Below are 17,753 nucleotides of genomic sequence, written 5' to 3'. Positions count from 1 at the left end.
GGGGGGTCTTAACCACTTACTAATACTGTAGCAATTCCTTTGTTGATAATGCCTTACTTTCTGCACCAGATTGTATGTTTCTAGAGGGTAGCTACTATACTTTCAGGGTTTTATTTTCATGTTTAAATTTAAAAACTTAGTACCAGAGAGCTGCAAAGATGACTCAGTGGTTAAGAGCACTGACTGCCCTTCCAGAGAATCTGGGTTCCATCCCCAGTACCTGGAGTTATGTAACATGGTAGCTCACAACTATCCAGAACTCCAGTCACAGGCGATCTGACACCCTCTTGCTGTGGATTATGCTCATTGTTAATAATAAAACATTGATTGGTCAGTAGCTAGGCAGGAAGTATAGGCGGGGTGACCAAACTAAGAATGCTGGGAAGAGGAAGGGCCAGCCAGACGCAGAGGAAGCAAGATGAGAATGCCATACTGAGATAAGATACCAAGCTGCATAGCTAACCACATGTTATGGATTAATTTAAGTGTCTGAGCTAGTTAGTGATAAGCCTGAGCTACTGGCCAAGCATTTATAAGTAATATTAAGTCTCTGAGTCAATTATTTGGTAAGTAAGTGGCTGCCAGGTATTTGGGAGGTGCTGATGGGACAGAAACTTCTGCCTACACCCTCTTCTAGCCTCCATCGGTAACAAGAACATACATGAAACACAGACATACATGCAGGCAAAACATTCATGCACATAAAAATAAAGAAATCTTAAAAAAAAAACAAACAACCAAACAACTTAGTGTCAACTTTATAATTCCACTTGATAAAAGGAGAAAACAAGTGAGAGGACCCAGGCTAATCCCTACTACCATCTTTCCCAAATCACAGAGAAACAGGGAACAGTAAACTCTGTTTATGGCTGTGCTGCTCTGGCAGTTTTGGAGGATGCTGCAAATGTTAACAAGATGCAGAAAATAAATGTGCTCATTCTTCAGTGCAATTTTTATAGTACTTGTACTAAAAATATTTATACCTAGGGTATAAATATATATGTTACCTGGGTAAGCATTTAAGTAAAGAAATAATTTACTTTGAAAAAAATATACATGATGACATATTTTGGAGATATATAAGTGAAGTTCTAAAATATATGTCAGTACTGGTAAAATGTTTACATAGCTCCCAGTATCATATTATATTCAGGTATTGTAAGTCTGGGAAAGGTTTTTTATTTGTGTTAGGAAAACAAGTAGAAGAGACCAATTAGACTTCCTTTTTAAGGCTACCACATAAAAATAAACAGACTTTGAACTTTCAGCTTTTTAGAAGGCAGCCTTCTCAATAATATTCTTGGATTTCAACAAATGAGAACAGTTACTGACATGATTCTTTCCCAGCTCTCAGCTACTCTAGATAACAATTCCATATTTACTAAATTTGGTCACTTGCTTTGACTAATTTAGACTAGTTGGCAATGTGGTGGTTTGAAAGAAAATAGCCCCCATGCCAGGCGGTGGTGGCGCATGCCTTTAATTCCAGCACTCGGGAGGCAGAGGCAGGCAGATCTTTGTGAGTTCAAGGCCAGCCTGGTCTACAGAGTGAGATCCAGGAAAGGTGTAAAGCTACACAGAGAAACCCTATCTCGAAAAACAAACAAACAAACAAAAAGAAAAGAAAACAGCCCCCAAAGGGAGTGGCACTATTAGGTGGGTGGGCTTTGAGGTCTCTTTTGCTAAAGCTTCTCTCAGTGTGACTGTCAGCTGACTTCCTGTTGCCTCTGAATAAAGATGAAGGACTTTTAGCTCTAGCACATCTGCCTGCATGCTGCCATACTCCCTGCCATGATGAAAATGGACAGAACCTCTGAAACTATAAGTGAGCCCCCTAAATAAATGTTTTCATTTATAAGAGTTGCCATTAACATGGTGTCTCTTTATAGCAATAAAAACTGAAGAAAGAAGTTGGTACCAGGAGTGAACTGTGACTCTGGATATGTAAGCCAAATAAATCCTTTCCTCTCCAAGTTGCTTTTGATTGTGGTGTTTAATCACAGCAACAGTAGCCCTACTAAGACACCCTGGGAGCAATTACCTTTTAATCTAAGTTTCCCAAGACTAAGAAGAAATCCTATCTTTATTATAGTAGAGTATACATAGTTATACAGCCAGACTGCACCACTCTATGCTTATCTCCATAGATGCTTAGAAACTTGGTACTGGCTACTAACCAAGACAAAGGAAAGTGGATATGTGCTGTTTAAAGTCTGAAACTTCTTTTGGTGCACGCAGGACTAGCTGTTTACTAATAGCTTATACCTGAAGGATTTAGACAGCCTGTTTTGGCTATGTGGCCAGAGGGCATCACCAATTTCAGTAGAAATGTCTAGAAGCTCTCTGTGACAGCAAGCTCTCTGTCTGTACAAATCTTGGTGGTTTATACTCAGGTCAGAGCACAAGTGATTATGGAATAGTGGAGAGCTTCATCTGGAAGTAGTTAGGTCCACTTGTGCCCATCTGCACTCTCTTCTGTTCTCCAGTACCTTTATGAAAGACTTTGTAATAAGTGCTTTCTGACAAAGGTTATATAGCCTTTCAGTGATCTGATCCTATTAGTTCTCTATAGATTTCTTATAGAATCACAATACAGTATAAGGATTCAAAGATTATATCTGGACCACAATCTCTGCTTAACAAAGTGGTTACTAACCTTGTCAGGTTAATTATGAAGAAAAATGTCATTTGGTCTTTTAAATCATTTCAATGAACAAAGTGTCCAGATTATTTTACAAAATACATCTTGCTATATAAATATAGCCCAATGACTACTTCAGATCTTCTAATGCTAAGTATTACAAGTAGACACTTTGGAAAGATAATGGAGCTGAGAATACAGAACTATAAAACTTAGTAGTGAGCCTGCACATTTCTGAAAACAAACGAGAAAGGCACGAAAAACTAATTCAAATTATCTAGCACTCAGCAAATGACTCAGAGGGCAACTTGGATGAAATAAAGAACATAACATTCTGCTGGACTAAATATTCCTCCAGGAACAAAGGAGAAGCTGTTAACTTTGCTTTTTGGCTACAGAAGTGAAACATAACCATTGAACAAAGAATATGGCCACAGAAATTTAGTCTGTAGGTGCTAAATGATATTAAGATATAAAATCAGTTATTTCAAAAAACTCAAGACTAAAAGAAGAAAAATAATACCAAGATTTGACTGAAAGGGGGACTAAAGATTTAAAATCTTCTGAAGGGAACTGTGATTTTCAGGTAAATAAAAGGCAGAAACCAAAATGGATTCACACTTCAGTTCATCATTTGCTACACATCCATTCCAAAAGGATCTAATCGAAACTTGGTATGAAAAAGGAATGTTAGAAATTATATGTAGAGGTCTTTGACCCACATGGACTTAAGTTTTGTGCATGGTAACAGATATGGATCTATTTGCAGCCTTCTACATGTTGACATCCAGTTCTGCCAGCACCATTTCTTTTTTACACTGCAGTTTTGGCTTCTTTGTCAAAAATTATGTGTTCATAGGTGTGCAGATTAATGTCAGGGTCTTCAATTCGATTCCATTGGTCCACATGTTGGTTTTTATGCCACTACCAAGCTGCTTTTATTACTGTAACTCTATAGTAGAGCTTGAAGTCAGGGATCGTGATGCCTCCAGAGGTTGTTTTATTGTACAGCATTTTTTTTTTTTTTTTTTTTGGCTATCCTTGGAATAGGAAGAAGCAAAGTGCTAGAGAGGTCCACAGAAATCCACAAAGATATCTCCACAATAGACTAATGGCAATGGTTGAGAGAAAGCCCGAACTGACCTACTCTGGTGATCAGATGGCCAAACACCCTAACTGCCATTGTAGAAATCTCATCCAGTGACAGATGGAAGAGGCTGCAGAGGCCCCAGGTGGAGCTCCGGGAGTCCAATAGGCAAGAAAGAGGAGGGATTGTATGAGCGAGAATTGTTGAGACCATGATTGGAAAAAGCACAGGGACAAATAGCCAAACTAGTGGAAACACATGAACTATGAACCAATGGCTGAGGAGCCCCCAACTGGTCAGGCCCTCTGAATATGTGAGACAGTTGATAAGCTTGAACTGTTTGGGAGGCCCCCAGGCAGTGGGACCGGGACCTGTCCTTAGTGCATGAGCTGGCTGTTTGGAGTCTGGGGCCTATGCAGGGACACTTTGCTCAGCCTGGGTGAAGGGAGAAGGAGACTAGACCTGCCTAGACTGAATCTACCAGGCTTAGCTGAATCTCCAGGGGAGTCCTTGCCTTAGAGGAGATGGGAATGGAGGGGGACGGTTGCAGGGAGGGCAGGAGGAGGGAAGACAGGGGAATCTGTGGCTGATATGTAAAATTAAATTAATTATAAAAATTTTAAAAAGGATTATATGTATATATCAACAATTTTATCCCAGAAAAACTTGGGGTTATAAAAATTATTGTTTAAATTAATGTAATAGTGATAGATTATAATTAGGAGTACAAAATTTTATGCTAAAAATTATATCAATACAAATTACAAATATAAAATTACCCTGCAAGTATTTGACAGTTTCCCACCTCAGACTTGAGGAGCACTATGATGGAAGGAAGCACTGTGAAGGAAGATATGATGCCATTAGAGAATGCTTTCTTGATACAGTATCATATTTAAGGTGAATCAAGACCACATAGGATCAAAATACCTAGTAATTTGAAAGTTTTTAGGACTCCAGAGAAGACATTTACATATTTATAGCATTTAAAAATTGAGGCATTTCTAGTTTCCTGTTTACTATAAATAGGATTTTAAATATTTTGGCATGCTTGCCAGAGGCTGATGTTGGGTATCTTGCTTAGCTGCTCTTCACCTTTTGAGAGACAGGCTCTCTCATCAATTAGGCCAGCAATCTCCAAGGGATCCTCCTGTCTCAGCCTCCCCAGTCCAGGGGTCAAAGGAGCACATCACTGTAGCAGAGGTGGAACTTGTTCTCATGCTTGCATGGAAAGTACTTTATCAGTGGAGCCATCTTCCCAGCTCTCCTTTGTAATAATTTTTGGACCTATTTTCTTAATTTTATTTTTGAATTTTTTAGTTGTTAGGATATAGGCGTGTAATTTATTTTTGTGTTGATTTTGTATTATAAAACTTTGTTGTAGTGGATAGCCATCCCAGCATTGGCCTGGAAGTTCCAACCCCCATTGAGGCTTCGGTAATGGTCACACTGTGGGTGGAGGAGGAAGTGGAAGACCGAGGATCGAGAGGAGGGCTCTCTCTTGGTTCCGGGATGCTGGACGCTGGAGGTAGACGGAGCAAGAGTTCTCCAGAGAACATCACCGGACTGCGCTATACCTTTGCCAGACCCTGCAACCTACCCCTTCATTTGTAAGTTACCCCACAAAATAAACCTCCCTTTTAACTGCGTGGAGTGGCCTTAATAATTTTACCAATACTTTGTTATATGCTTTTTTGTTTTTGGTTTGTTTTTGTTTTTTTGAGACAGAGTTTCTCTGTGTAGCTTTGCGCCTTTCCTGGAACTCGCTCTGGAGACCAGGCTGTCCTTGAACTCACAGAGTTCTGCCTGGCTCTGCCTCCCCAGTGCTGGGATTAAAGGCGCGCGCCACCACCGCCCGGCTATTACATGCTTTTTACCTACTCAATATCTATTTTAAATAGGTGAATCCATGCACTGACATGTATACTGTAAGTAGCAGAGATATACTTATTGCCATGACATTCATACTAGCCACAACATATATAAATGCCCTGATTTGATAGTCCTTAAAAGAAAACCAATACAGAAAAAAAAACAGTCAATTCCATTTGTTAATCACTCTCATAGTTCTTGGGGTCTACAAGTCTTTATTATTTCATCACAAGACTCACTCCTTCCTCACACTTTTGTCTTTTCTGGCTTTGGGGGTACTGCACTGCTCCAGCTCTGCTATTTATCTATTGTTTGATTTTGTTTCTAGTGGCTCATTTTTCTCCCACCTATAATACTTGCTGCTTTCTTTGTGCTCAAAGGCTTTATGTAGCTTTTTTCTTTTGCATAGGATGGGAAGTTTATATATGAAATGCAAAGTAAAGAGAGACCTTTTATTTTATTTTTTTGGAGCTGAGGATTGAACCCAGGGCCTTGTGTTTGCTAGGCAAGCGCTCTACCACTTAGCTAAATCCCCAACCCGAGACACAATTTTATAACCATTGGATTAACAAAGATTATTAAGTCAAATAACCCAGGTTTACAATTTCATATATGAAACTCTGAATCAGTTGTGCTACAGAATATAGAAATTTTCTAATTTTAGAAAGGTTAAGAATCATATATAAAATTACATACATGATTGGGGAGTAGCATCTTAGTATGAAATATAATAACATTTTTCTAATAAAATCTATAAATATAAGTGGTAAGCAGGAAAAGACTATAAACAACCTCATAGTTCAGATGAGATCTTGTAGTCAAACATATTTGGTGTAAATTTATCTTAAAATACTCATAGTTTGAAATTTTTGGAATTACAGTAGGAAGTAATGACAAAGATATGAGGAAAAAAAGAAAAGAAGCTTTATACACTTCTGGAAACACTCTGCCACACTTTATAAAGTTAACTAATCATAAACCACATGACCCAGAAATCAATTATAAATTTGAGGACAGCTGTGAACAAATGATAGAGGCAGGGGGTAAGCTAAATGTTCATAAATGAATGCGAGGAATGTACACGTAGTGTACTTGAGGTAGTCAGAAAAAATGGGTATTATTATATAGTTCTTTAAAAAGTTTTATATTAATTTAACATGCCACTTTGTGTATTTCACAAATACACAAACACACACACCACAGCAATATATACTTTGAAAGGCTACATTAAAATCTAAGAAGTTATATAAACATATTCGAATACCTACAATGGAAGGGATTGAGGATAAAGGGCAAGTAATAAACTGAAGAAAAAGCTTTACACAGACTAATCTGCATATACAAAGGAATACTAATCACACTCTATACTTACAACCCAGGAAGAGAAAAACACTAATTTTGTCTAAGGATAAATGTGAATTTGCATGTACAGTACTCTTCAGCCTTGAATGATAGAAAACATTTGTTTCCCCATTTATTTCTTATCCCTAAGTGCTTACTTAGGGTTGGTTAACAGCCAAACTTTCTGGAGTCTAGACAGAAATCTAGCAGTTGGTAACTTAATCAAAATAACTTTTACTTAACACGTGCACATACACAAATAATAAATAAAAGTTTTTAAAGGAACTTTTTATTTTTCTTTACTTTTTACCCTCTGAAGTAGGGTCTTGCTGTGTAGCCCTTGGTGGCCTAGACCTTCAACCTTCCTTTCCTACCCTCCTGAATGCTGGGCTTTTTAGATGTGCAATGCTGGTTTACTTTTTTCCTCATAAAAGTTTATTATCCTTGTTTTTACAAAAATATTTTAAAACACTTGCTTACATTCAAGTTTTGTTCTCTATGTTGCCAATGGAAAGTATTTAATGTTCTTAATTATAATTTCATTTGCATGTATCTGTAGAACCCTGAGTTTCTAAAGCATACAATGAAGACCCAATCCTATTGCAGTCACCTTCTGTATTCTGGAGGATCTTATCATCTGGCTTCAACAGAGACATTCCCAACTCAGTAATGACAGACTAGAAGGAATGTTCACTTATGCCCAAAGCAATCAATCCTGAAGCAATTACTCTAGCTCCTGACTTAATCCCATTTTTGAAGAAATCTTCATTTTTCTTCTTTCTCACACACTCAAATCTTGACTATGTTCCAAGAAGATATGAAGATTTAAATCTTTTCTTAAAATAGGATGTGGTGTAACACGACACAGGAACACATCATGTATTGCAAATATCTTCTTGAATATTGCAAAATATGTAGCTTCTCGCTCTGGTTTCATTTTTGCGAGTTCTTCCTTTGTCAATGACCGCTTTCTAAGCTGCTTCAGTTTCTCCCTGAAGTATCAGAATCAGGTCTTGATGGTGCTGGCAGGATGATGCAACTGCAATCTCTACTACCAGTGAAGGATTCATGAAACCACATTGCTCAACAGAAACTCACTTTGGCAATTTGGCAATGACCTCTGAGTGTAATAGTGACTTTTATTCTTCTAAGATCAGAAGTGTGACTTGCAGAGAAACAGCTCTATGAAGATTCACATTTATTGTTTTAAGTCTGGGGTCTTGTTGGGGCTGTTGTCCAGGCCTTCCTACACCACAGTTACTCCAAGGTGATTGCTCAGTCTTAACTGTATTTTATACTTCCTCCTTAGTCTATGCAATGTGAGCTCTAGACTAGGACACTCTTGACTGTCTGCTTGTCAGGCAAAAAATACACACACAGAAAATACACTTACATTCAGGAATAAAGGCCAACTTTCTTTACCAAGACATTTTCTCTTCTCAGAGTATAAACATAGCTTTCTTTATACTGCTACTGTTCTGATCTGAATAGAATGTATCTTAGACTATTTGTTAAAACATACTTAATAACCCAATTATTAAAGGAAATATATTTTAAAAGATGCAGTTCATTACATTTCCCTCCTAAAGGCTTGTCTTTCGGCTAAGGATTTTTCAGCTGAAGCCCTTTCAGCTGGAGCTCTTTTAGGCTGAGGAGTTGGTGAGGTAAGAGGTGGTGGCTGTGGCTTGCTCCGCTTCTTTGATCTTTCAGCTGTCACCCCAATATCAGACTCCAGGTTTTTTATTAAAAGACCGTCTAGGAATTCGTGTTACAACTATCTTTATCTGTTCACCTGTTGACAGTCACTTTGGCTGACGGCATCATTTGTCTTCTCTGACTAGCACAGGCTTTGGAGAATCCCTACTGTGCGCTGACTGAGATTCCTTTAGCTGTATACCCTGAGTTGTACAGAGGACAATATAACATGTCTTTTTATGGGTGATGGTGGGGAGTGTTACATATATTCATAGTGATTGCACTCATGTACATTCTCAGTTTATTTTCCCCATGTTTTTCTCTACTTATTTCAAAGTTTTAGGCCTCATATTAAGGTCACTGATCTCCTTTGGTTTTATACAGTATAAGAAACAGAAATTTAGATTTATTCTTTTTTAAAACTTTTTATTGATTCTTGTGGATTTCACATCATGCATCCTGATCTCATTCATCTTCCTTTGGTTTTATACAGTATAAGAAACAGAAATTTAGATTTATTCTTTTTTAAAACTTTTTATTGATTCTTGTGGATTTCACATCATGCATCCTGATCTCATTCATCTTCCCTCTGCCCTTGCAACTTCTCCTCGACCCAAGATAAAAGAAAATAAAATTTAAAAGGAAAAAAAAAATCTCATTGTGGAAGCTGTACTGTGACACAGTGAGTCACACAGTATACCCTTTAGTCCCCACATCTTCACTTATAAGTGTGTATTATAATGAATCACTGGTATGGTTCCAGGCTTCTAGCTTCTGCTACACTGTCAATACTGGTTCCTCACTGGGACTCCTCTTGGGTATTCTGTTTTACCCTGGGTTACAGAGGTCCTGCAGCTCTGGATCTGCAGGACCAGCCCCTTCATATGCTCCAGCAGATCATAGATGGGATGGATGTTGGGATGGGCCAACTCCCAGTCTTGGTTCTGGGTCTGGGTAGGTAGCTGGGTTGGTCAGACTGCCAGCTCTCCTTCATCCTTATCACCAGGGGGAGCTCTCCAGCACTGCCCAGACTAGCTCACCCAATGCAGCAGGCAGTAAAGGGGTAGGGCCATTTCTCCTGCTCTCATTCCCTCAGGGCTGGCTCACTCACACCCATACCACCAGGGCCAGCTTACTATGTTGCCCAGGTGAGGTTCAGGGTCCACTTTTCTAAGAGCTGCAGCTGGCGAGGGGCAGAGCCAGCTCTCCTGCTCTCATGCCCCTGAGGCCATTATTCTTAATTTTTGAGGAACATTGTCTCACTGAACGTGGAACTCCCATTTCATCTATGCTGGCTTGCCAGCAAATCCCTGAGGTGGGCTGGAGAGGGGGGGGGGGGAGATGACCAGAGTGCTGAGTTCTGCTCTGGAGAGGGAGGGGAAGATCATTTACTCTGCCTACTGTAGGCTCACGCTTTTAGGCTGCATTCGGCAGTAAACCACCTTGTAGTAAACTACCTAGGCTCAGAGCACCATGTCTCCACAGTAACCCATAGCATATGGTTTTTTTGTTTTTGTTTTTGTTTTTTTTTCTTGTCATAAGAACACAACGGTCTAAGGTCCCAGAATCATAAGCAACAGAACAAATTTATTCTACTTTGTTAAGGGCAGAAAACAGGATGTCCTATTGATAAGGAAAACATAGTCAGAAGGGGCTTTTCTCATCAAAGGATTGATACACACATAAGACAGACATACCCCAGGACAACTCAAATTGCAGATCTTTAGCCCTTTAATCTTAATCTCCTTTCTCTGTTTTCACAAAATTCTACTACATTAGTGAAGAATTAACTTCTCTGGACAACTACTGTGACAGAAGAGACAAAATATGGAATTTACAGAAACCAGTGTATATCTTATCAAATAAGGCCTAAAAAAAGTGATTAAATAGAAATGAATGTTTCTCATTTTGTCGACCATTATCACTTCAACATTTTAAAAAAAGAACAAGTTTATATACATATCTCAAAATATACCTCTTAAAAACCTTAAACTTAAATTAAAAAAATAAAAGGTACAAAATGATTATTATAACAAGAAACTCACCAATGATGCCACTGTCCCTGCTTTCTAGGGTGGAGGTTGGGCTGGTGACAGCCCCATAGCTACAGTCCTTGGCAGCTGCATTTGTACTGATTGGCGGGAGCGTGGAGCAGGGGCTACTGGCTGGTGGAGAGGCAGTGCTGCTAGTCAGGGTGGAGCAGGGACTTATCCGCTGGGTGATTGCTGAGGTCTGAAAAATCAGAGTCAGTACAAAGTAAGATCAACTAACTGACAAGCTGTTAAAATGTATCTCAAGGCCAAACAATAACCTGATTTAAAAAAAAATCAACAAATAATATCCACATAGCCTTTACAACTGTTTTTGCTTTCTACAATGAGATCCCATGTTCTACAATTAAGGTTAAACTTGACCACTTAACATGAACAGAGACTTGTGGCAAGTTTTTCTGCTTTAGACTAACAGAAATGTCTTTTTAAACACAAAGTGCTATTTCCAATCAATGAAGCTTCTCAGAAGGTTTGGAACATTGTCTTGTTAAAAATGTTCTTTGGCTAGAAAAAGAATGACTCTGCAACTAAGGAGAAATAAGAAAGTTCTTAATGAAAAGAAGGGTCTTACTGATGCACAGGGCATGAATGCAGAGCAAAATACCTTATTCTATAAGCCTCTCTATTAACACAGAGTAAACGATGTTTATTTAACACAAAATCAATTCTTGTAAAAAGTAATTATGTGTAAAGATAAATTTATATTTTGAAAAAAATCTTATACCTGAGATTACCGCCTTTCTAAGTTTCAGGAGGAGGATGACCCTGAACTACTGACCCTCTTGCCGCTACCTCCCAATTTCTCCTATTACTTGAGTGCACCATTATGTCCGGCTTTCCTTGGTAAGTTTTTAATATGAAGGAATTAAAAATTACCAAAAGGTTGGTAGTAATATATTCTGGTTTGTCCAACAAATGAGAGATCCATTTTTTCATCTCTTTCTACCCAAATAAATTACTGATGTAGTGAATAAAAGTAGTTTTTTGTCAAGCACTAAAGTAATTTTATCCTTATAAAAGTCATAAGTGATCAAAGATGAAATTACTTGAAGAAGCACTAATGATAAATTTTAACATGTTCAAATATTAAATTTGAAAGAAGCCTTTCAAATATTTTACATATAGTCCCCATCAATAGTTTCTTTATTGAAATTGAGAATCTACATTTAATAACTAGAGAATGCATTGATTATTAACTGCAAGAATAGTAATAACTTTCAACTAATTTGATAAGGATTTCTGGATGCAATCCCCTATGTTTAATTATCTATGTTCAATCTGTGTTGGATTTTAGTTTCTGTACTATGCCTGGTCATAAAAGACGCATTTGACGTAAACAAAAGTAACAGTATCATCACATTATAACCAAATAAATCCTTTTAATCATATTAGTATTATCAGGAACTGATTTTTCCTTACAATGAAATAAGCCCTCAAAATCTATGAGGTAACGTTCTTCTACTATATAGTATTTCTCCAGAAAAAGGGGAGTTTCAATTTCATTGTAACTTCTGATTTTTATAATTCATTGGTCACTAGAGCAACAGCTTTAAGTGGGAGTGCAGCAAAACCACTTGTAAGACCAACAGATACTGAGCCCTGCAGCACCTCAACTTAAAAATTCAAAATTCAACACACAATTTTTTTTTTAAGGGCTAGGTGTCCATTTCCCTTACATGTAGCATAGCTCACAAATATAACACAGGGTTTTGGCACTGTGGGAGAGGGGATCACCCCTGGCATCTTAGGGCACGAGGATATTGGCCTAAGTATACTTTGTCAACAGGCAGTATATCACGTACATAACATAGGTCATGTGAAGGCTAAGCCCAAACACCTGATTTTATATATATTTAACAAAATAAAGCAAGTGTCATAGAATACATGCTTTAAAAGCCTTAGATAGAAAAGCAAAATCTGTAATTGTTTAGATACTCAAAAATGGTTCAAGGCTTAAGAATTAAAACACGGCCCTTAGATTTATATATGGAGGCTAGTGAACAAGATATAACTATTCTTTTCCATGCTGCAGGCCAAATGGGTATTTAATTAAGTTATTACAACTCTACAAGTTTTTAGCAGTTTTCCAACTGTCCTTACCATTCTCCAGAGGGAGCAAAATGAAGTTCACCATCTGGACCTTTTAAAGGTTCCACATAAATACAGGTTGAGTGGCTAGTTAGATGGCACAACGGATAAGAGCCCTTGCTGTGTAAGCCTGAGTCTGATCTCTGAAACGCACATGATGGAAAGAGAGAAATGTCTCCATAAAGTTGTCCTCTGACTTCTCTATGCAGTCATGGCTGTACATGTGCTCTTCCACACATGTACTTTTATACATTCACACATCATGCACACACATACACTTGTGCAACATAATACTTTTTTTTTCAATCATACTTAAAAAGTGCAGGCTAACTGGAGATACAACTCCTAACATTCATCCTAACACCTTAGGGATTTGGAAGAAGAAAATAAAATTATTGAGGCTAATTATCACTTTCAGTAATTGTTCTTTTACAGAAAATGATCTATTTTAACCTGCCTGTTAGATTCCGTCACCATAGTACTAATCTGGAACATTTTCACTATAGGGTCTTCCTGAATGCTAGTCCATCTTTGTCAAAATGCATTTAGCTCAGAAGAAAGTTACCAAAGATAATGACCTCTTAGTTCTTAATAATCTTTCTAGTCTACAAATTCCAGTGGTCAGTAGAGCCACTTTTTATGTGGTTTGAAGACAGCTAAAAATATTTTCCAAGAAGCTACAATTGTCATTTTTTTTACATTTATGTAATGCTTAACCATTTTTAAATATTTTTATATATTTTCACTTATTTCTTACATGCAGGCAAAACACCCACACAGATTTAACATGAAGAAAAGAAAGAAATGTGAAAATGGGGACCAGGGAGACAGTAAAAGCTCTTGCTGCCAAGCCTGATGACTTAGTTTGATTCTTGGGACCCACACAGTGAAAGGAAAGAACTAACTCACACAAGTTGTCCTCTGAGTGCCATACTTCTGCCATACATACACAAATAATAAATGTAATAATAATAAATATGAAAATGAAGCTATCAAAAATATGAAGGTAATGAAATAACTTTCTAAGCCATAGTCTTAGACATTTTACAGACTAATCATACTGTATACTTTTTATTTATATGGCACTTTCAGCTTACAAAGTATTACAAAAATTCCTATTGTCTTGTCACCCTTCTTTTCTTTCTTTCTTGGTGAGAGGCTAGAAATTAATACAGGACATTTCATTTGCTGGGCAAGCACTCTACCACCAGCTATTTCCCAGCCTTATGCTTTAGAGGTTTATTTGGAGATGTGGTCTTACAAGTATATTTAAAAGTAAGGCAAAGTCTACATACTTGAGACTTGATTTGAAATCACAGTGACATGAAGAGTATCTAGAGCAAAATGACTAATTTTTATCATCTTTGAAGAAACGTGGCTTTGTAGAAAAAGATGAAGTAGTTGGCTATAAGAAAAAGGAGGGTATCATGATAGTGGTAATTATTAGGACAGTCACATGCTAACCTGACATAAATATCAATAAACGAAAATTATCTGGGAGTTACCTCAGCGGTAAAGCACTTGCCTAGCAAGTATAAGGCCCTAGGTTTGGTTCCAAGGATATGGATAAGTCAAGACCTGACAAGGCCTCCCCAGACCTGAATAAAATATTTCACTATAAGGCACTGAACTAGTTAGGTTTCTATTACTGAGAAAAAAACTAAAGGCAATTTGGGAAGGAAGGAATTTATTTCAGCCTACAGTTATAGTTTATCATGAAGGGAAGTCAGAGGAGAAACTCAAAGCAGAACCCGGAGGAAGGAACTCAAGCAGAGGCCATGGAGGAGTGCTGCCTACTGTTCTCCCTACCCCACCCCACCCCGCTATGTTGCTTTCTTATATAATCTCAGACCACTAGCCCAGGTAGGGGTGGCATTACACACAGTGAGCTGGGCCCTAACATCAATCATTCATCAAGAAAATGTCCTATAGACTGGCTGGCCTACAGGCAATCTGACAAAGGCATTTCTCACTGAGATTTCTCTTCCCAGATAACTCTAACTTGTGTGAAGGTGACAGAAAAGTAGGACATTATCTAAAAGAAAGTTAACTATAAAATAGTATTTTAAAGCTTTCTGAGATGGATACTCAGACCATTAGTTTCTCAGGTTTTCAACTTTTCTAATAAATGTATTCAAAAGTAGTCTTGTTATATCCTATACATTATACTTAGCTTTCATGCGACAGTTTGAAATCTTTTCTAATTTCCTGGATTCAAAGGCTGCTGAGAAGCACTTTATTTAATAGCATTTGGGGATATTTAACTTTTAGCTGTCATTTTCTAAGTTACTTTGTAATTAATTCTACTGTGGTAGAATTGGTAGTTTTAGAAACGGATTAAGATCTGCTCTAGGCTCAGCATATCATTAATCTGCCAATAATGCACATATACTTGGGAATAGTGTGTACTCTAATTTCTCAGTGCAGTGTTAACCCCTCAATTCTGTCATTTGAGTAGTTTATTTGTTACTTAGTAATTCATTAGTTTTTTTTCATTTTTTTTACATATATAAAACACAAACAAGAAATAGAGTGATCATGGAAAATTAAGTTATATTCTAGGCCTCAAAATGAATTCTTACAATTGATATCATTCCTTCCAGAATGAGCACATATCCACATCATCTTTCTCTTCCTGCTCAATTCTGAACATTTATGCCCCAAACACAAGGGCACCCACATATGTAAAAGAAACATTACTAAAGCTTAAATCATATATGAAACCCCACATACTAATAGTGGGAGACTTCAACACCCCACTTTCACCTCTGGACAGATTGGCCAAATTGAAACTTAACAGAGAAATAATGGACTTAACTGATGTTATGACTCAAATGGACTTAATATCTATAGAACATTCTACCCGAACAAAAAAGAATATACCTTCTTCTCAGCACCTTCTCTAAAATCGACCACATACTTGGCCACAAAGCAAATCTCAACAGATACAAAACAATTGGAATAACTTCCTGTGTTCTATCAGACCACCATGTTTAAAGTTAGATTTCAACAACAACAAAAATTACAGAAAACCTACAATCTCATGGAAGCTGAATAATGCTCAACTGAATCACCAATGGGTTAAGGAAGAATAAAGAAAGAAATTAAAGACTTCCTAGAGATAATGAAAATGAATATACCACATACCCAAACTTATGGGACACTATGAAAGCAGTGCTAAGAGGGAAATTCATAGCACTAAATGCCCACATAAAGAAGTTGGAGAAATCTTACACTAGTGACTTAACAGCACACCTGAAAGCTCTAGAACAAGAAGCAAAGTCTCCCAGGAAGAACAGACGCCAGGAAATTATCAAACTGAGAGCTGAAATCAATAAAACAGAAATAAAGAGAACAATACAAAAAATTAATGAAACAAAGAGTTGGTTCTTTGAGAAAATCAACAAGATAGACAAGCCCTTATCCAAACTAACCAAAAGACAGAGAGAGAGAGCATCCAAATTAACAAAATCAGAAATGAAAAGGGGGACATAACAACAGACAATGAGGAAATCCAGAGAGTCATCAGGTCATACTTCAAAAACCTCTACTCCACAAAACTAGAAAATCTAAAAGAAATGGATACTTTTCTGGATAGGTACCACAAGACCAAATAAACCATTTAATTAGTCTAATAACCCCTAAGGAAAGAGAACCAGTCATTAAAAGTCTCCCAACCAAAAAAAGCCCAGGACCAGATGGTTTCAGTGCAGAATTCTACCAGATCTTCGAAGAAGACTTAATACCAACACTCTTTAAATTTTTCCACACAATAAAAGCAGAAGGAATATTACCGAACTCCTTCTATGAAGCTACAATTACCTTGATTCCTAAATCTCTTCCTGCTATAAAATGCTAATTTGCATTGTTTACCAAATTGACAAAGCATAGCTTACCTGATTTTCATCCTGTACCTCCATGCTGTACTGGTCACCTGGCTGTACTTCCTGGACTTTCTCTCCAAGGAGGAAACCCAGACGAGTCATGAGTGTGTTTGCTGCCTCATCTACAGATGGAGGTGGCCCAAGTTCCTGTTCAACATCACCTGGAGCAAGAAGACAGCAAACATGAACCTTAAAAATAAAATGGTCTAGTTCTGTTACTGCTTTTATATTCAGTTTGGTTTTTCTCTTTAGCTTTCACACTCTTAATTTCAAAAATTATAATGCTCCAGTCTATTAGCTGAATTTTTAAACTTCTGTGTGGGTTCATGTATGTTCGTGTGTGTAGAGGCCAGAGGTAAACCTCAGGTGTTCCTCAGGAGCCATCTACCTTGTTTTTGAGATGGGGGTCTTTCAGTAGTACTTGGGAAAGTTGACTAGGAAAGACTGGCTAGTTAGTCCTAGAGATCTACCTGTTTCTACCTCCCTGGTATTAGGATTACAATCATGTGCCACCATGACAGGGTTTTATGTGGGTGGGAGATTGAACTCAGGTACTCCTGTTTGCATAGTAAACCCTTATTAACTGATCCATCTCCAAGCCTTTGATTTCCCTACTTTTAAAGATTGTATTTTTCACACACAATCTACTGAGATTATTCTCAATCTATCTACAGGAAATACTTGAATTTAAGAAATTTTTTAAAGGATTTATTTATTTATTATGTACATAGAAGAGGGTGCCAGATCTCATTACAGATGGTTGTGAGCCACTATGTGGTTGCTGGGAATTGAACTCAGGACCTCTGGAAGAGCAGTCAGTGCTCTTAACCTCTGAGCCATCTCTCCAGCCCCCAAGAAATGTTTTTTGTAACATGCCAAACAGAAAAATGTTCCTGTTTTTTGACCAGTAGCTTTCAAGCACAGTTTCACTCTTGGGATCTACATTTTAGCCACAATGGCTATTTCATTCAAGTTCTTTTGATGGTTTTTCTTTTTAAAGAGTTCATGAAAGTACTCCTTTTATTTCTGAAGTAATTTCAACCTTTGATGAAGTTTCAAAATAGTACTAAGAATCTTCCCCCATTTAGCCATAT

At 37.5% G+C, this 17,753-nt stretch overlaps 1 protein-coding gene across 11 annotated transcripts in view; it reads right to left on the bottom strand.

The window, feature by feature from the left end:
* The window catches only part of Tanc2 (tetratricopeptide repeat, ankyrin repeat and coiled-coil containing 2), a 332,046-nt gene that overhangs the window by 136,166 nt on the left and 178,127 nt on the right, over nucleotides 1-17,753 (bottom strand). For all 11 annotated transcript variants that reach the window (XM_036197446.1, XM_036197448.1, XM_036197449.1 and 8 more), the window contains 2 exons: nucleotides 16,672-16,820; nucleotides 10,682-10,868 (listed from right to left, as the gene is read on the bottom strand). In XM_036197446.1, the coding sequence (XP_036053339.1) occupies nucleotides 10,682-10,868; nucleotides 16,672-16,820 (336 nt within the window). The remainder of the gene's footprint in view (nucleotides 1-10,681; nucleotides 10,869-16,671; nucleotides 16,821-17,753) is intronic.

Source organism: Onychomys torridus, chromosome 8, assembly GCF_903995425.1.
Source record: "Onychomys torridus chromosome 8, mOncTor1.1, whole genome shotgun sequence".
NCBI classification, from domain to species: Eukaryota; Metazoa; Chordata; class Mammalia; order Rodentia; family Cricetidae; genus Onychomys; species Onychomys torridus.
Note: the sequence above shows the minus strand (reverse complement) of the source record. Positions and strands in the feature narration are given on the sequence as shown.